Source organism: Danio aesculapii, chromosome 2, assembly GCF_903798145.1.
Source record: "Danio aesculapii chromosome 2, fDanAes4.1, whole genome shotgun sequence".
Taxonomy (NCBI): Eukaryota; Metazoa; Chordata; class Actinopteri; order Cypriniformes; family Danionidae; genus Danio; species Danio aesculapii.
This window is the reverse complement of record NC_079436.1, coordinates 3,274,325-3,290,051: the sequence shown is the minus strand read 5'-3', so window position 1 is coordinate 3,290,051 and position 15,727 is coordinate 3,274,325. Positions and strand designations below refer to the sequence as shown.

At 35.2% G+C, this 15,727-nt stretch overlaps 1 protein-coding gene across 1 annotated transcript in view; it reads left to right on the top strand.

The window, feature by feature from the left end:
* Positions 1 to 6,676: 6,676 nt before the first annotated feature.
* wnt3a (wingless-type MMTV integration site family, member 3A) overlaps positions 6,677 to 15,727 on the top strand; it is a 52,356-nt gene continuing 43,305 nt past the window's right edge. The window contains exon 1 of the mRNA XM_056470989.1: positions 6,677 to 7,054. Within this exon, the coding sequence (XP_056326964.1) occupies positions 6,981 to 7,054 (74 nt within the window). The 5' untranslated portion in view covers positions 6,677 to 6,980. The remainder of the gene's footprint in view (positions 7,055 to 15,727) is intronic.

The window sequence follows — 15,727 nt, the reverse complement described above, 5'->3', positions numbered from 1 at the left end:
GAATCCAAAGAGTCTTGATGAACTCTGGGAGTCCTGCAAGAACGCTTTCTTTGCCATTCCAGATGACTTTATTAATCAGTGATTTGAGTCATTGCAGAGATGTATGGATGCAGTCCTCCAAGCTCATGATGGAGTCAGACACAATATTCATTCTGTTTCCACTGCAGCATGACCACATATTCTATACTGGACATTATTGAAGGTTCAGTGACCAGACTTTAGTCTAAGCAAAGTCAGACCTGTCTGTCCTAATTAAATCACTTAAAATCAAGGCCTGATTATATTTTATTGTGGTCAAATAAGCGTAATCTAGAGGCCTTTGACTTTCATGTAAGCCACTTCTGATACCAAATGATCAACAGAGAGTCAACTTATAATTTGTTGTTCCTAAAACTTGGATAGGCCACAAGACTTTTGTCAGGTAGTGGGTGAGGCGGTGGCATGACGAATGTGAAGAGGGTGGGTGCAGGAAGTGCGTTTTCAGATTTCAGTTTTAGATTACAAGGGCAAACTATTCTTTATTTCCTTAATGACATGCACAGATGAATTGTTCACCCATTCAAAGTAGCAATGTGAGCTAACAAAATCAATATGGTTAGTTTTGATTTCATGTGTACTTTAATGGCAGTTTCTACATAAATACCCCAAGAAATGTCAGTTTATATAAACCTTGTCAACATGAGCTGGTAGTCACGTTGCGTAAATAGGGGAAAAGTGAGAAGGTTCACTGAGTCCATACTCACCTGGGGGCAATATTAATATTAATATTCCATTCTCAAGCCTGGAATAATAGAGTTGACACTCGGCCGTATACTGTAACCCATGACTAAACATCTTCAAGCTCTGTTAGCTGGACTCTGAAGCAGAACCTCATGCATTTCTGTCTGCTTCGCAGTGATTTTGTGCACAGGTTTGCAGCTGACGTTGGTTGTTGGTGTCATTTGAGTATGTTTTGAGTGCTGACTCTGCCTGTGAGGTCATGATTACAGCGGCTGGAAAAAGCGCCTCGACTCACACCTCTGCTGTCTCTTCTCCAGAGTAAAAACACACACTCTAGATCATGCACAGAACTCATTTTCACCCTCGAAAACACCACCCAGCATCATATGAGGAGATGTCTGGGTGTGAATGAGTATATTTATTATGTCAAGAATAGCTCTCCCCAAAACGAACATGGAATAAATATTTAATTTCTCACAGTTTATTTAAGGAGAAGAAACCATTTTGAATCAGACCCACAATGCACAATTTATCTGGCCCGCACAATCAGCTTTTGCTTGGCACACATGCCACAGTGAATTACGGTACATGATTGGACCGTTCTGGCTTCCATACAAAGGCCAAACATCAAAGCGACCCGATTGGTAGAAATTTTTCTTTACTCAAAAATTATTTAAATGTATTTTAAAAGTGGGTCAAGGCCAAACTTACGTGACCCACATATCAATTTTTTACATCTGGGCCAAATACTACATTTCATCTGGCCCAAGTCTTATGTGCCGCCTCTGCTACCTCTGCCAAACCCGGGCCATGTTTGGCCCACATGCTGTATGCCAGTGGTGGAAAAATGCCTTCTGTGCCAGCTTTGTGCCAGAATTCTTTGCTACCAGGGTGTTGATGCGCACATAGCAAAGTTTCTCTGGCCCAGATACAATCAGCTTTTGCTTGGCACACATGCCACAGTGAATTACGGTACATGATTGGACCATTCTGGCTTCCATACAAAGGCAAAACATTAAAGCAACCCGATTGGTAGAATTTTTTTCTTTACTCAAAAATAATTTAAATGTATTTTAAAAGTGGGTCAAGATAGGCCAAACTTACGTGACCCACATATAAATTTTTAACATCTGGGCCAAATACTATATTTCATCTGCCCCAAGTCTTATGTGCCACCTCTGCCAAACCCGGGCCATGTTTGGCCCACATGTTGTATGCCAGTGCCGGAAAAATGCCTGCTATGCCAGCTTTATGCCAAATCTGGGCCAGAATTCTTTGCAACCTAGGTGTTGATGTGCACATAGCAAAGTTTCTCTGGCCCAGATCTGGCCCACACAATCAGCTTTTGCTTGGCACACATGCCACAGTGAATTACGGTACATGATTGGACCATTCTGACTTCCATACAAAGGCCAAACATCAAAGCGACCCGATTGGTAGAATTTTTTCTTTACTCAAAAATTATTTAAATGTATTTTAAAAGTGGGTCAAGACAGGCCAAACTTACGTGACCCACATATAATTTTTTTACATCTGGGCCAAATACTACATTTCATCTGCCCCAAGTCTTAGGTGCTACCTCTGCCAAACCCGGGCCATGTTTGGCCCACATGCTGTATGCCAGTGCTGGAAAAATGCCTGCTGTGCCAGCTTTGTGCCAGCTTTATGCCAGAATTCTTTGCTACCTGGGTGTTGATGCGCACATAGCAAAGTTTCTCTGGCCCAGATCTGTCCCACACAATCAGCTTTTGCTTGGCCCACATCCTGCAGTGAATTACGGTACATGATTGAACCAAGTCTGGCTTCCATACAAGAGCCAAACATAGACCATATCTGACCAAGTCTCAGCCAAGTTAATAACCCATAACTAGGCCTGAACTGGGCCAGATATGTCAGTGTGTCACGCCTGAAACTAATTTGATAAACTCATGAAGCATTTCACTTCATGGCCGTGCTTTTTCTCAATGTGACCCGATGAGTAGAATTATTTCTTTACTCAAAAAATAATTAAAATGTAATTTAAAAGTGGGTAAACTAGGCCAAACTTACATGGCCCACATCTGGTCCAAATACTACATTTGATATCTGGCACTAGTCTTATGTGCCGCCTTAAAGACGGTGCCACCTCTGCCAAACCTGGGCCATGTTTTGCCCACATGCTGTATGCCAGTGCCGGACGAACGTCTGCTGTGTCAGCTTTATGTCAAATCTGGGCCAGAATTCTTTGCTTCCTGGGTAGTAAAATGTAATATACTGTAAATATTATAATATTTACAACTCTTTGTTAATGAATAACCTATTAGACGTCTGACAGATGTGCATATCATGTCTATATCGCATCCGTCAGTATAATAGACATCGTTTGGACGTCTGTCAGATGTTTAATGTTTAGCTTAGTATTAACAATAGTGAACTGATAAACTGTAACAAATGTGTACTGCAGCATACTGTAGATTTTACTACAGTAAACTGTGGTTTATTGCAGTATAATAAGTCCTATAGTTGTAGAAAACAACAGTATTGGGTTGTTTGTTTATATTACTATAGCTGTTTTACCATAGCAACTGTAGAATTACCCCAACATAATGCAAGTACTTTACTACCCTGGTAGCAAAGAATTCTGGCCCAGATTTGGCATAAAGCTGGCATTCGTCTGGTACTGGCATACAACATGTGGGCCAAACAGAGGTGGCACCATGGCACCGTCTTAAAGGTGGCACATAAGACTTGGGCCAGATCAAATGTATTATTTGGCCCAGATGTTACAAATATGTGGGCCATGTACGTTTGGCCTATCTTGACCCACTTTTAAAATACATTTTAAGAAAAAATTCTACCAATCACTAAAGTGAAATGCTTCATGGGTTTAATAAAAACATTGCAGTCGTGACACACAGACATATCCGGCCCAGTTTAGTCCAGTTGTGGGTTATTAACTTGGCTGAGCCCAGATATGGTCCATGTTTGGCCCTTGTATGAAAGCCAGACTTGATCGAATCGTAATTCAATGCGGCCTGTGGGCCAATCAGAAGCTGAATGTGTGGGCCAGATCTGGGCCAGAGAAATTTTGCTTTGTGGGTCTATAGTATGGCTCAAAAACATAACAGTATTCTTTTTTATGCTTGCATTTGGAACGGATCCATACAGATTATGTTTATTATTTTTTTCCCGACCTATTTCTCATATGAATATCTAATCCAGAGGTTAATTTTCCTCATTTCTCGACACAGTTGAGTCACTTATTACTTTGAGGCATTCAAAATACATAACTCCGCTCGTTTATGATTTAATCATAATATAAGTGCGTCATACCAGGAAGCTTTTTAGTCATCTTTCTCAATGCTTATCAAAAGGCAGCACAGCTTTCTTTATTGCAAAACCCGATTCTACATGTATTTACTGACGAGCATAGTTTTTTAAATAACTAAAGACTTCTAAGTTGATCTTGTTCTAACATCTCTTTTCCACTAGAGGGCATAAGTTGGTCATGTCTTATCTAAAGAGGAACATGATGGAGTGAAATACTGACAGCTTTTACAGCAGTCAAAAAATGTAAGACGGACAAAATGAAAAGCTACACTAACCGAAGTTACCCTTTAGTCCAGTGTGTTTAAAAAATGATAAGTAATTTAAAATAAACGTTTAAAAAAATCTCGATTGAATGTGTACGGTAGACAGTATTGAGTTTGCTGCTGTTTATTGCCACCAGATGGAGACATGAAACAGAAATGGTTTTCAGTCCTGCGCATATATGAGTACACCCTTCACAAATCTCTTATTTAAATTAAAGATTTAAAAATTAAAGATTTAATATAGGAAGCTTTACAATATTATATTTGTGCATATATATTAGAGTAGTCATTAAAGCTGGAGCTAATCTAACATAATAATTTACGATAGCAGTCCAAAGATCAGTAGCCCAAATTTTGGGGAAAATAGTAAATACATTTTTTAAAAAGAGCAAAAATCAAGAGAAACTATATATATATTATTATATAACTATATAAACTATATATATATATATATATATATATATATATATATAATTTTGATGAAAATTTGCAATGATTTGCATGCATTTAAATGTACTATCTTTCTATTTAGATATTTGGTGACTAAAATATTATTTAACAATATATCTCTCTTTTATTCGAATGCACCAAAATAAATTTCCTATATTCACTGAGAAATTGAAAAAATATTCATTTTCAAAATAAGATGTATTCATTTATTCATTCATTCATTCATTTTCTTTTCGGCTTAGTCCCTTTATTAATCCGGAGTGGGCACAGCGGAATGAACCGCCAACTTATCCAGCATATGTTTTATGCAGCGGATGCCCTTTATATATATATATATATATATATATATATATATATATATATATATATATATATATATATATATATATATATATATATATATATATATATATATATATATACTATGTATACAATAATAATAATAAATATAATAATAATAATAATTATTATTATTATTTAAATAATAAGTAAATCAATAAATACATTTGATAAAATATAGCTTAACCAATTCAAATGTAAAGATTGCCTCATGATAATGTAAACGATTTAAATGAATTAGTTTAAGTTTAATTTATATAAAACTAAAGGAAGACCGAGACATCATTTCAAGAACTTCTCCCTCATTGTAAGATTAATTTAAATTGCATCTGCGAAACTCTTAGGCCTATGTGACAGTCTGATTTGTACGTTTCTTCTTATTATTATTATTCATATTAAAAAAGAAACGCGCGTGTTGATGTGACAGTTCATCGATAGTTAATAAGTTAATTTAACAGTTAATAGTCGGAAAGAATTCTCCGATTAGATCTGCGAGTTAGTCATTATATGGAGAACGACCGATTCATTCATTTACACACTTGATATATTTCCTACAGGCTTTTCCTTCAGATCTGGAAGAAATAAAAACTATGCGCAAGACCTGTTCCACCACAAAGCGCATTTGATCAGGTGTGTGTGTATGTGTGTGTGTGGAGGATCAATGAATATGAATACACAGGATGAATACACTTCCAGTCGGAAAGACAACACGTGCTTTGAAGGAATTTACTCTGAAACTTGTAGGAGAATGTTGCAACTGCGATTCACACAGAATAAACATTTCCCAATTTTAAAATGCGACAATTAAAACAGCTACTATTTTATTAATCGAGATCCTATGTAACTTAGTAAAACACATTTAGTTTAAGTAGCAATTCTTTCTATTAGGCTAGTGGCTTATTACATGCATATTGTATGTTTATTAGTGCTACGCATGGCATGCAAACGTATTCTACATCCCTAGTCATATCTAATAATTTAAAGTGCTTCCTTAACTATTAATAAAAAGCCAATTATGATTTAAAGGAATAAATGTCATAGTTAGTGGTGGTTCAATAGCGAGAATTGTACCTTAAATTAAAGCGTGACCAAATTATTGTTTGGTTTTGATTATTGTTTGGTTATTGTTTGGTTTTGGCGTAACCAAATTATGGTAAATTATTATTAGTAGTAGTAATGCTTAAAATGTTTATGAAATTTCAAACAACAAAACAAATCGTTGTGTTTTATATATATATATATTTGTTAATAATAGACATTCTATGGGCCTATTCAAAGTATTTAATTTTCTCTCTGTTAATATTAATGTTGTTATTATTTAATGTTGTTATCGTTTTTTTATTATTATTTTTTTATTATTATTCTAATAATATGAACACATCGAAGCAAGTATTTCGAAAGGCAAGCAAAGCAATTCACACGTTTTCATTTTTGCATATGAGGGGCTTTAAACCAGGGGGTGAAATCCGGACAGGTTGTTATAGCTACCCAATCCACAGGGGTCCCCCCACCCACCCTTAGACAACCTTATATATATAACACACAAAGCCTCGCATGTCTCAATAACTATTAAAACAGTCTGAGTGTCCCGAGCATTGCGGTTCAGGCTAACTGAGTGACTGTATCGTCAAAATTCCGCCCGTGGCAAAAGCCTGTGATTGGGTCCGAATGCAAAAGCTGCTCTCAACTTTTAATATGCGCCTCATGAACGCGCACGGGAGACGGCTGTAGGATTACCGGAGAGAAATATCGCTCAACATCACCTCGTGAATTCTCATTGACAATCGCGGGCGAGTGTGTGTGTGAGTGAGTGAGTGAGTGTGTGTGTGTGCGCGGGTGCGTGTGTGTATGTGTGTGTGCGCGCGTGTGCGTGTCAGTTTAAGCCTAACTTTTTAAAGGATGATATATCTTGGATATTTCCTGTTCCTTTTTTGTGGGCTCACGCGTGTCATGGCAAGCTACCCGATATGGTGGTAAGTTTTATGACTTCTTTAACCTCTCTCTGTGTTGAAAACAACGAGTTTTGTTGTTTAGGAAGGGTAAAATGTCCAGCTTTCAACTTGACAATGATTCGGGGGGATTGAAAATGTGTGTCAACAATACTCGAAGACGCTATCTATCTATCTATCTATCTATCTATCTATCTATCTATCTATCTATCTATCTATCTATCTATCTATCTATCTATCTATCTATCTATCTATCTATCTATCTATCTATCTATCTATCTATCTATCTATCTATCTATCTATCTATCTATCTATCTATCTATCTATCTATCTGTCTATCTATCTATCTATCTGGTGGTCTGTCCGTCTCTTTCTGTCTGTCTATCTATCTATCTATCTATCTATCTATCTATCTATCTATCTATCTATCTATCTATCTATCTATCTATCTATCTATCTATCTATCTATCTATCTGGTGGTCTGTCTATCTATCTATCTATCTATCTATCTATCTATCTATCTATCTATCTATCTATCTATCTATCTATCTATCTATCTATCTATCTATCTATCTATCTATCTATCTATCTATCTAGTGGTCTGTCCGTCTCTTTCTGTCTGTCTGTCTGTCTGTCTATCTATCTATCTATCTATCTATCTATCTATCTATCTATCTATCTATCTATCTATCTATCTATCTATCTATCTATCCATCTATCTATCTGGTGGTCTGTCCGTCTCTTTCTGTCTGTCGTGCACCTGTTAATACCGTAAAATCAAGTTTGATTAGCATAGACTGTGTATGTGTGTGTACAAACTCGTGTTCAATTTATCAACAATAGCCGTCAAATAAATCTGTTGAAACTGTTAGTATTTATCTAATTGATAATCTATGACTATTCTAATGTTGGGAATTGTAATATTTCCCTCAGGGATTAAGTCTTAATGTCATTTTATGACTTGTTGAAACTACTCCAAAAAGAGCATTTAAAACCTGACTGACTTCATACTAAACTATAGTGTGATGATAATTGTAGCCTACTATGTGCGCTGTATGTTGATAAATCCTGTTTGATATCATTAATTAAAGCTAAATCTTATGTAAATTAATTCATACTAGCGCTAAGCATATTCAGAATTCATTTTTGAACTAATAATTATTGTGGTTTCAGTAACAACATCTCATAATTCTATCTGATGAAGCTATGCGATCGTGTTAAACACCTCTAAATTCTTAGTTTTTCTCAGTGGCTTGCTTTGGTGCTTTTCTCACAACACTATTTACATTTGCACAACAGTTACTGCATTTCTCAAAACAACTTGTACAAACTGCAAAACCTAGTTGATAACCTGCAAAAGTGTGTCACTTGCTCAAAATGGAGAGCTCGTTCCTCAAAAGCAAGTATTGATGTCAATGAGAGTTCCAGTGTCATCAAGATGAAAAGTTCTGACACCATTGCTTATGAAGAAGATAGTCAAATAGCTCAGTCATGTTTTTATTATGACAGTTTACTCTGTACATTTTTTCCAATGCAATAAAGTCAGATTTTGATGAAACTTCCTGAAAATGCTCAAGACAGCACTGTATACTATTTGCACAGCCATTTGAAAACTACAGTAAAGTTAGACATCACTGTATTTAGTGAGGTATCTGAGTATAAGACACTGAATATGTGTGCTTCACGGTTTTACTGCATAATCTCTTTGCAATTCTAATTTATATTCAGCATTGTGCAAAAGAATAAACACCCTTATTCACAACAAACATAACTTCCTTTGGGTAGAGCTGAAGACAATATTGCAGTACATATTGGAACTGAACCTACAACATACACAGTTCTGTAAATCATTCATCAAATTGTTAAATTTAGAAGACATTTTTAGAAAAAAAAAAGATTAATTATTATTATTTTTAATAAAATTAGCTTGGCAGACTTTGCCTAGTTCAACATTTCTGTATGTAATGACTCAAGTAATGAAATGAGGACTACTAGTTTTATATGATATGACTATTCAGCATTCACAAGTTGAGTTAATTTTGACTGACATGACATAGGCTAATGATAATGTTATAAAACTGTTGTATGAAAGCAACTGATGCATGTCCAAAAGCATTCGCAATTTGTTGGAAGGAATGAGAAACTGCTACTGTGATGTGCACCAATGACTAACTGTTTTGAGAAATGCATTAACTGTTGTGCAAATGTAAATAGTGTTGTGAGACATGCACCAAAGCCTTTGAGAAAAACTGTAATCAAATGCAGAATTGCGTTTTTAAAGACGAATTTTACCAAAAAAATGAATAAAAACAGCGTTATTTTATGTTAAATAAAATCTATGAAGATTAAGGATGTCTTATATAAGACTACTGCACTGATTCCATGCACACACACACCCCAGCATCATTGTTTTCGGGAGGAAAGACAATAAAGCAGAGTTTTCTCAGTGGTTGTAAAAGCTGTAATTGAGTAGGTCATTAGTCACAGTCCAGGCCACTCTTTTTTGGGTAATTGTTGTCTGTCTGACCCTCTTGAGATTTTCAAAGATGTGCTTTCCTTCTCATCCACAATGCCAGTTCAGGAAACACCATCCGAAAACTTCTTTTTGGGAGGCAAATAAAAGTACTCGTAAATACATTGAATACGTTTTTTAATGTACCATGCATATATTTTACTATTCATGATGTAAAAGGTCAGATACTTATCGCACGTAAGTAGACTTTTAAGTGCTCTTCATAACATAGTAAAACACTGATGTCAACTCATTTTAAAATGATTTATAATAAGCATGCTTTTTAATCGTTATGTTGACTAACACATTAAAGCACGTGAAGTATGTGATTCTAATTGTACCTGCAGTACAAATGTACATCTTAATTATAACGAATCTGTAATTACAGTAGTTAAATGCATGTAGTTTCAACAGAAACCAGAAAGTTAGACAAATAAGCATATTTCAGTTTACGTTCAGCAATTGCAAACCCCATTTCAAGGAAAGTCTAAGTAGTTAGTAGTTTAGTAGTAATAGTAATTGCAATATATATATATATATATATATATATATATATATATATATATATATATATATATATATATATATATACATATACATGTCCTACTTGATTGCATTTAAAAGAAAAAAATTTAAAAAATTTAACTTTTTCAATTAACTGTAAATAACTTGGAGTTAAATATCCAGAAACAGTGCATACATTTCATTTACTCTGTCGGAAAAAAGTATGAGAGATACACTGATAAAAAATTGTATGATCGATAAGTCATAACAACACATGTTTTTAGTTCATTGTAACTCATTAAACTAAGTTAATCATGTCCTAACTTAATTTTATAAGTTAGCCAAGCTGTTTTAAGTCAGTTTAACATAATATAAGTTGAATTGACTCAGAAGGATAATTTGATTCAGCTTAAAAATTTAAGGCAACCAGCATTTTTTTACAGTGTACACAGCTGTAAAGAAAATGCTGGTTGCCTTAATTTCAAGTTTTTACAGCAAATGTCACACGCATAACGCTGGAATTGCTCTAAAAAGGGTGAGTGAATGATGACAGAAGTTTCAGTTTTTGGTGAACTATCCCTTTAAGCTCTGAGGTTGGCTTTCCCGTAACAGAACGGACAGACGTGAACGCACACTGACAGCGTTGGGCAATTGAGCTCAGCAGGGTGGCCTGCGGTCCTCCAGCTGACAGAGTTATGTGATATGATAACCTGCAGACTCACTGCACACTTCCTGCACCACCGCCAGTTCCCTTTTAAGGGAGAAATTGTCAGGATTGATTTTATTTGACTGTATTTATGCACTAAATTCTAACTCAAGTTTAATTGCGTAGCGCTTTTTACAATAATTGTTTCAAAGCAGCTTTAAAATTATGCATATTATTGCATTTCAATCAAATGAAGTTATATATATATATATATATATATATATATATATATATATATATATATATATATATATATATATATATATATATATATATATACATAGGTAACCTGCAGAGATTAATTATTAATCGAGATTAATCGCATTTAAAAAATGGACATAATATATGTGTGTGTACTGAGTATATTTATTGTGTATATTTAAATACACACATGCATGCATATATTTAAGGAAAATGGTTGGATATAAAATATATATGCATGGGCGGCGCAGTGGCTCAGTGGTTAGCAGTGTGGTGTTAAAGCAAGAAGGGCGCTGTATCGAGTCCTGGCTGGGTTAGTTGGCATTTCTGTGTGGAGTTTGCATGGTCTCCCCATGTTGGCGTGCTTCGGTTTCCCCCACAGTCCAAACACATGTGCTATAGGTGATTTGAATAAACTAAATTGGCCATAGTGTGTGAGTGTGCATGTGAATGAGTTTGTATGGGTGTTTCCTAGTACTGGGTTGCTGCTGGAAGGGCATCCACTGTGGAAAACATATGCTGGAATAGTTGATAAATAAGGGACATATATATATATATATATATATATATATATATATATATATATATATATATATATATATATATATATATATATATATATATATATATATATATACATGATGCAAATTATATATAAAATGAAATATCTATGTAACAAAAGTGTTTTAATAATAATATAAATAATAATACACATAATAAATATAATATAATAATAAATACACACACATATATTATGTCAAAAACTAATTTTTGTTTTGGATTCATCGCGATTAATCTTTGCCAAGCACTAATTATAATCTAACTTTCTGCTGTTGTATTATTATTAGACAGTCATGCCGATATATTCAATATGTTGTGATAATGAACATGCGGGATATTGATATTGTGGACACTTCAAAATACAGTGAATAATTATGTATTATTATTTCAGTGGGTATTTCAGGAATATCTAGATTGTTGTATTTCAGTGGCCGTTCATCACAGCAATCTAAAAGCTACAGTTAAAAGTGTTCATTTTCAGCCATAGCATTTACATGTGTTAATCTGGCCAATGACATAGAGAATTCGATCTCTATTACCAGGCGATTGATTCGTTAACGCTGTAAGTTAATGAAGTAAGACTTCATCGTTTATTCATTCATTCATTCATTTTCTTTTCGGCTTAGTCCCTTTATTAATCTGAGGGTCGCCACAGCGGAATGAACCGCCAACTTATCCAGCATGTTTTACGCAGCGGATGCCCTTCCAGCTGCAACCCAACACTGGGAAACATTGTTTATCATCACTTAATTAAACTAAAGTGAATATAATGAAAATTACAAAAGCATTAATTATTCTTTGGTGATTTTATTTTATTAGTTAATACCTAAAAACTAATTTAAATCATAAAAATAAAGTCAAAAGTGTGTTATTTAATGGAGTTAATAACTAATAAATTCAGTTGTGTTTTTATTATTAACTTTAACCTATGACTACAAACATGGCTTCATCGCGTTGTTGATTTTAATACATTATTAACTTATGAGGCTTTATTTTAAGGGGACCTATTATGCAAAAATCACTTTTACAAGGGGTTGAAACACAGTTGTGTGGCAACCATCTGTAAATATATCCAGCTTCCTATGATAAAATTGTATTCATTTTATTGTTTATAATCAGACTTGATAAAACCGTCTGCAGAAACACTTCGATTGACATTCTCCCTTTGTACGTGTCATCAGAGGGGGAAAGCCCCACCCACTGGCGACCATCTCTCCCTCATTAGCACAGAATGTTAGTCCTGTTTTTGAATCTGCTACTATGCTGACACACAGGTATTTGTAGCTCCGCCCTATTTTAAAAAGCGCTCAATCTCATTTGAATTTAAAGCGACAGTCACCAATACAGCAGACTTAGGATCAAAGGCTAACAGGGGCAGTTTCAAAGAGTTATAAAACATTATTCATGTGGTATTTTGAGCTGAAACTTCACACACACACTCTAGGGACATCAGAGACTTATATTACATCTTGTTAAAAGGGGCATAAGGTCTCCTTTAAAGTGTTCCCTATTGTACTTTATCATCGTTTTGCAATGTAATTAGTTTAAAACATTCATCTACTCTGAACATATACAATTAAGCATTGTTTTTTTATATATCATACTTATTTTGCAGCTTTGGTAAATATTACTGTATACCATGATGAAAGCTTTAGCAATTAATCACAACAACAAAAAAATCTGATACTGGCAGAAGCCTAACTATTATGATGATGTGGGTCGGGTATAGAAAGCATGATCATGGTTTCCTCAAAGGTGGTGTTGCCTGACTGCACCCTAAACAACCCCCCCTCCACCCTGTGCTCCACCTTAAAAGATAAATACCTGGAGGTGAAAGCTTGCCGCACATTCCTTCTCCCAAACACTTCTCTCTTGATGTCAAAGTCAGCTCTGTGGCCCCGGGGCCTACGAGTAAAGTGGTAATTCAGAGGTGCGCTTGCTTGGGCTTGCTGAAATATGCATTAAAACCGAGACTGGATACACTTCAGATGAAAAGTGTGCAAATAAATCTTAGACTCCAGAGCAAAGGGAATGTTCATTTCTTGCCTTTTGTCTTTTAATTACCTGGATTTAAGAGATTTGGGGGGGGAGGTAAAGATGGTGCAGTTCTGCCAGGATGAAGGGTGGATGATAGTTGGTCATCGTTACATTTGGAAAATCGTAAAAAAAAAAGAAGAAATTAAAGTGTTACAGTTAACTGATGAGCAATTCTGTGCAAATGTAAATCTTAATCTTTATTTTTTAAAGTCACACTAGCGGAAATTTCACATCTGTCACATGCATAACAGAGAGATGTCACATACATAACACAGCTTTTTCCTCATGAATGCTAAAAATAAATACAAATATTTTCTTCTATAGAGATCCGATTCTTATCCTTTTGATTAGTATTGTTTCCTTTGAGTTGTGCAGTTTAATTCACAGAATTTCTACAAAGTATGTTTAAAAGGACATACTCTTTTGGTCACATCCATAACGCATGTTTATTTGGGATTTAAAGGGCAGCTATGGTAAAAAATCTACTTTTCAAGCTGTTTGGACAGACATATGTGCATGTATGGTGTATAGACTGTCATATTGGGGTGATATAAGCACACCCAGTGCTTTTTATTTCAATTTAACAACATAAAAAACGGTGGACCAATTGGAGCGGTTTTCAAATCGACCGCAACTTTACGTAGAAGTGCGGTCCCCCCGCCCACCAATATTGATTGACAGGCGCATCATCATATCCTCAGTTTGTTAATTCACGTCTGCCATTTTCAGCGTGAGTTGAAGCGATATCACTAAAGGAACACCCTAGCTCTATTTTTAGATGCAAGGCTCATTGGGCTCAACACAAGATCAATATTCTCCACATTATCGCTCTAATCGGAATTATTGGTTGTATCTTTAGGTAGGTTTGCAAACATGTGTACTTCTCATTGAGTCTACCTTATACTTCAGCCGTTTGCATTTCTCGCGATCCCAGAAGCTCCCTGTGATCTTAACTAGCATGCGTTTTAGAGTTCTAAACATAGGTTTCTATCAGGGTACACTCAAGTCAACGGCTGGGCGCCGCAGAAACCTATGTTTAGAATTAAAAAATGCGTGGCGCGACGATTCGGGACACTTCATGCTTCTGGTGCGCCACAGAGAGTGTCTGGTGTGCCGTGTCGCAGCTTCGAGCGGCGCATCCGGTGCCTCAGTCAAAGTTAATTCAGTTCAAAAATCTGAACTGTGTTTTAAACTGAACCTAAACTGGCACACTCAGAAGAACCATAATATTAATATTAAATCATAAAAAAGAGGTAAACTATGTGCCCTTTAAAAGATTTGGGGAGGAGGTAAAGAGGGTGCTGTTCTGGGAGGATGGAGGGTGGATGATAGTTGGTCATCGTTACGTTTAGGAAATTGTAAAAAAAAAACATGTTTTGAAAGTGTTACAGTTAACTGATGAGCAATTCTGTGGAAGTGTAAATCTTAATCTTAATTTTCACCAAAATAGTGAAACCGTTTCCTAGTTTGGCGGCGGTAATGTAAAATTATTCAAAAATGTCTCAGTCAACGTTTTCAAACTATTTTATTTGATTTATCAAAGTCACACAAGTGGCAATTTTACATCTGTCACATGCGTAACGGAGAGATGTCACATACACAACAAAGCAACTTCCTCATAAATGCAAATATTTTAAACAAATATAATAACGTTTCTTTTGGGTTCTGCAATTTAATTCACAGAGAATTTCTACAAAGAAGGCTTAAACTTGCATACTTTGTGGTCACATACATAACGCGCGTTTATTTCAGATTTAAGAGATTTTGGAGAGAGGTAAAGAGGGTGCTGTTCTGTCAGGATGGAGGGTGGATGATAGTTGGTCATCGTTACGTTTAGGAAATTGTAAAAAAAAGAAAACATGTTTGAAAGTGTTACAGTTAACTGATGAGTTATTTCATACAAATGTAAATCTTAATCTTAATTTTCATCAAAATAGTGAAACTGTTTCCTAGTTGTTTGGGGGCGGTACTGTAAACATACTTAAAAAAAAATGTCTCAGTCAACGTTTTCAAACTATTTTATTTGATTTATCAAAGTCACACAAATGGCAATTTTACATGTCACATGCGTAACGGAGAGATGTCACATACACAACAAAGCATTTTCCTCATAAATGCAAATATTTTAAACAAATATAATAATGTTTCTTTTGGGTTCTGCAGTTTAATTCACAGA